Source organism: Atta colombica, unplaced genomic scaffold (genome assembly GCF_001594045.1).
Source record: "Atta colombica isolate Treedump-2 unplaced genomic scaffold, Acol1.0 scaffold307, whole genome shotgun sequence".
NCBI classification, from domain to species: Eukaryota; Metazoa; Arthropoda; class Insecta; order Hymenoptera; family Formicidae; genus Atta; species Atta colombica.
In genome coordinates, this window is record NW_017259412.1 from 60,525 (window position 1) to 63,777 (window position 3,253).

At 28.8% G+C, this 3,253-nt stretch overlaps 1 protein-coding gene across 5 annotated transcripts in view; it reads left to right on the plus strand.

The window, feature by feature from the left end:
• LOC108690306 (monocyte to macrophage differentiation factor 2) overlaps positions 1-2,007 on the plus strand; it is a 3,328-nt gene extending 1,321 nt beyond the window's left edge. For all 5 annotated transcript variants that reach the window (XM_018197528.1, XM_018197527.1, XM_018197525.1 and 2 more), the window contains 3 exons: positions 893-1,138; positions 1,235-1,487; positions 1,663-2,007. In XM_018197528.1, coding sequence (XP_018053017.1) covers positions 903-1,138; positions 1,235-1,487; positions 1,663-1,920 — 747 coding nt within the window. In that variant the 5' untranslated portion in view covers positions 893-902 and the 3' untranslated portion in view covers positions 1,921-2,007. The remainder of the gene's footprint in view (positions 1-892; positions 1,139-1,234; positions 1,488-1,662) is intronic.
• The last annotated feature ends 1,246 nt before the right edge of the window (positions 2,008-3,253 follow it).

Consider the following 3,253-nt stretch of genomic DNA (forward strand, 5'->3'; position numbering starts at 1 on the left):
CATGTACTTTGTCATAATGCTTAGGAGATTTAAAAAAATGAGCTTTATGAGACACACACACACACACACACACACACACACACACACACACACGCGCGCGCGCGCGCAGAGAGAGAGAGAGAGAGAGAGAGAGAGAGAGAGAGAGAGAGAGAAATATATTGTAGTATAATTTAATCTTTAATTTTTACTAAACTTAATCTTTAATTTTTTACGCCTTTAATTTATTACTGCACTGTATGTACTATGTACTTACATATTTAAACCTAATATACTGCAAATGTAAGTGACTTGTGACAGTGTAAGTAACTTGGGATAGCATGTACTTTTGTTTGTAAATTTAGTCATGATATCCATGAGTCTCTAAAGAAAATTTTAAATTTTAAAATTTAAATTTTCTTTAGAGACTCATGGATAGATATCACAATTAAATTTAATAAAAATACACGTTGTCATCTATATATATGGTATAGCAAATATTGCAGAATTCCCTAATTTCATTATCTGCTTTGTATGGGTGCTTGATTAAATTTCCTTTTATGTAATCTTCACTAATCTTCTTTCATTTTATATAATAACTGAGCATGTTTTTTTCATGTAAGTTTTCTATCACATTAATACTGATCAATACAATATATTATGTACAAATATGATAAAACGAATTGTTATGGAATTATTGGTTTTAACGATGTTTTATCGATGTCTTTCATAGTATTTTGAAAATAAAATATAATTGTATTATATTAAAGGAGATATGTAATTCTATTATTTTTATCCCATTATTTTTCTTCAATATAATTTAAACGAAATTTATGAAATTTAATTTAGTAAATTTTACAATTAAGAAAGCAAGTAGAAAAAAGGACAAAGTATGCAATTATGAATTGGCTTATAGGATAAAGTGGATGAATCCGAGAGCATGCATAAATGAGGCATATACTCCTACATCCATCGAACATATGGCAAATGTGGCAACTCACGGAATATGGATTGTACCTTCGGTAATTGGCAGTATCGAGCTTATACGCCGTTCGTCAACATGGGCTCAGTTTGTTTCAGCTTGCGTATACGGCACTTCCTTGATCCTTGTCTTTGCAGTATCGACTTTTTTCCACAGTGTGCACTATTGCAATCATAACAGGTATTTAATCATAGTTTTTTACCATTCTTATTTCTTTCAAATTTTTTGAGACACGTAAGATAGTAAACATGACATTCATCGCGCATAATATTTTAGACAACTAAAAGATGCATTGCATCGTTGCGATCGTGCTATGATTTACATCTTCATAGCAGCCAGTTACTTTCCATGGTTAAATATAGAACACTTCTCAGACGATGAGCTTTTGTTCGCGATGCGATATGTCGTTTGGATCATGGCTGTAATGGGTATCCTCTATCAGCAGATCTTTCACGAGAGATACAAGATGCTCGAAACTATTTTCTATGTGGTTATGGGTATTGGACCTAGCGTTGCGATCCTTAATGTTGTAAGTAAAGTAAAATTGTATTTAGATTGCTTATAATTGCTTGAATTTCATTTTAGAAGAGAATGAACACGAGAAATATTTTGTTCAAGCAAAATATATTTTATACATAATTTCATATGATTTAAAATCTTATCTTAATAATATCTCGATTAATTTATGATAAATATTTTTACAGTATAATTATTACAATATTACGGAATTGAAACTGGGTGGGCTGATGTATGTTCTTGGCTTAGTATTTTTCAAATCGGATGGTCGTATACCTTGCGCGCATGCAATTTGGCATCTTTTCGTAGCTGCGGCGGCTGGATTTCATTATTACGCGATTCTGAACCATGTATTTCCTGAAACAGACTCGACGAATATTCTTGGACCATCTACCGATAGCATGCCACAATTATCTAATATACTAAAGCCTCATATAGAATTGTAAGAGTGGTATACTGTTTTTTACAGTGTTTCTTCCAAATATTAAATATTCTAAAATGTATAGTTTTATGAAGGGTAAATATTTTACGATAGAGGGATATTATTTAATTTATGTATATGCCTATATATTATGTATTTTCAGACTTTGATAAGAAATTTATTTTTTAATCGTGATTTGCGTGTGTGCTGGTCTATTAACTAGACGTTTTCTCGTAATTATTTCAAATGTTTCTCTCAGTAAACAGAAATCGTGTATATATAATGTATAAACGCAATAAACGCTATAAAAAAGCGTAGTGAATTAAATGGTATGTATTAAAACGAATGAAAAAGAAAGATTTTTAAGTACCTGACGGCCATATAAGACTTCATTCATATATTATGAATGTGTTACATATTAAAAATAAGACAAAAAATATGATATTATATTACATTATATTAACAGATATTAATATAACGCAGTTATATTGCTAATTACATAACGAGTTCGAATATACATCTAGCGAATATTGTATCATTCATATTCCATTTAGTATCAGATTTAATGTTTTGACACTACTCGTGAATAATTATTAAGTAAGAAAGAAAATTTTATCATTCTTGTATTTTTTCAAATACAGATGGAATATTTTTTGGGAAAAACATTATTTTGTTTTATCTTATATAAGTTTGATAAAGTAAACTTCTATATTAAATAGTAAATTTCTATATTAGAATCTTTACAAAATACAAATGCCAAGTTTTATCTTAGCGATGAATGGAAATCAAATTGACTGAATACATATTACTTTCTGCTGGAAGTGTCTTTCTATTTGCAGATATATTGTGCCAAAATTAAATTAAACTCGCGTATGTCCTACCTTAGGATATTTTCTTCCAATGAACTATTGATGTTTCTTTAAGGAAAAACAAATGAATGTATTATTTGAATCATACTTGTTTCGCTAACATTTTGATAGGGAATCACAAAAAAAAAAAGAAAAAATGTTATATAATATATTTTGCTGTAATTATAGAGCGTTTTTTGAAATGTAATATATTGAGCAAACGGCCTTATTTGTATTATTACTAGATATGATATATAATTGAACGAAATTATATAGCTTTATATAACAACTATGGATACTTGTTGTTAGAGTTAAATTATGATATGTTTATATCAAAACGCGCGCGCGCGCGATCTAATTTTTTTAATTCCATATATATGTATATCAATTATATATTGAAATTAGTATATATAGTAATAGACAATATTTGTATGTATACGTACGTATATCGTGTGTGTGTCATACATGCATATATATGTATATATAAATATATATAAGTTTGCTTTCCAA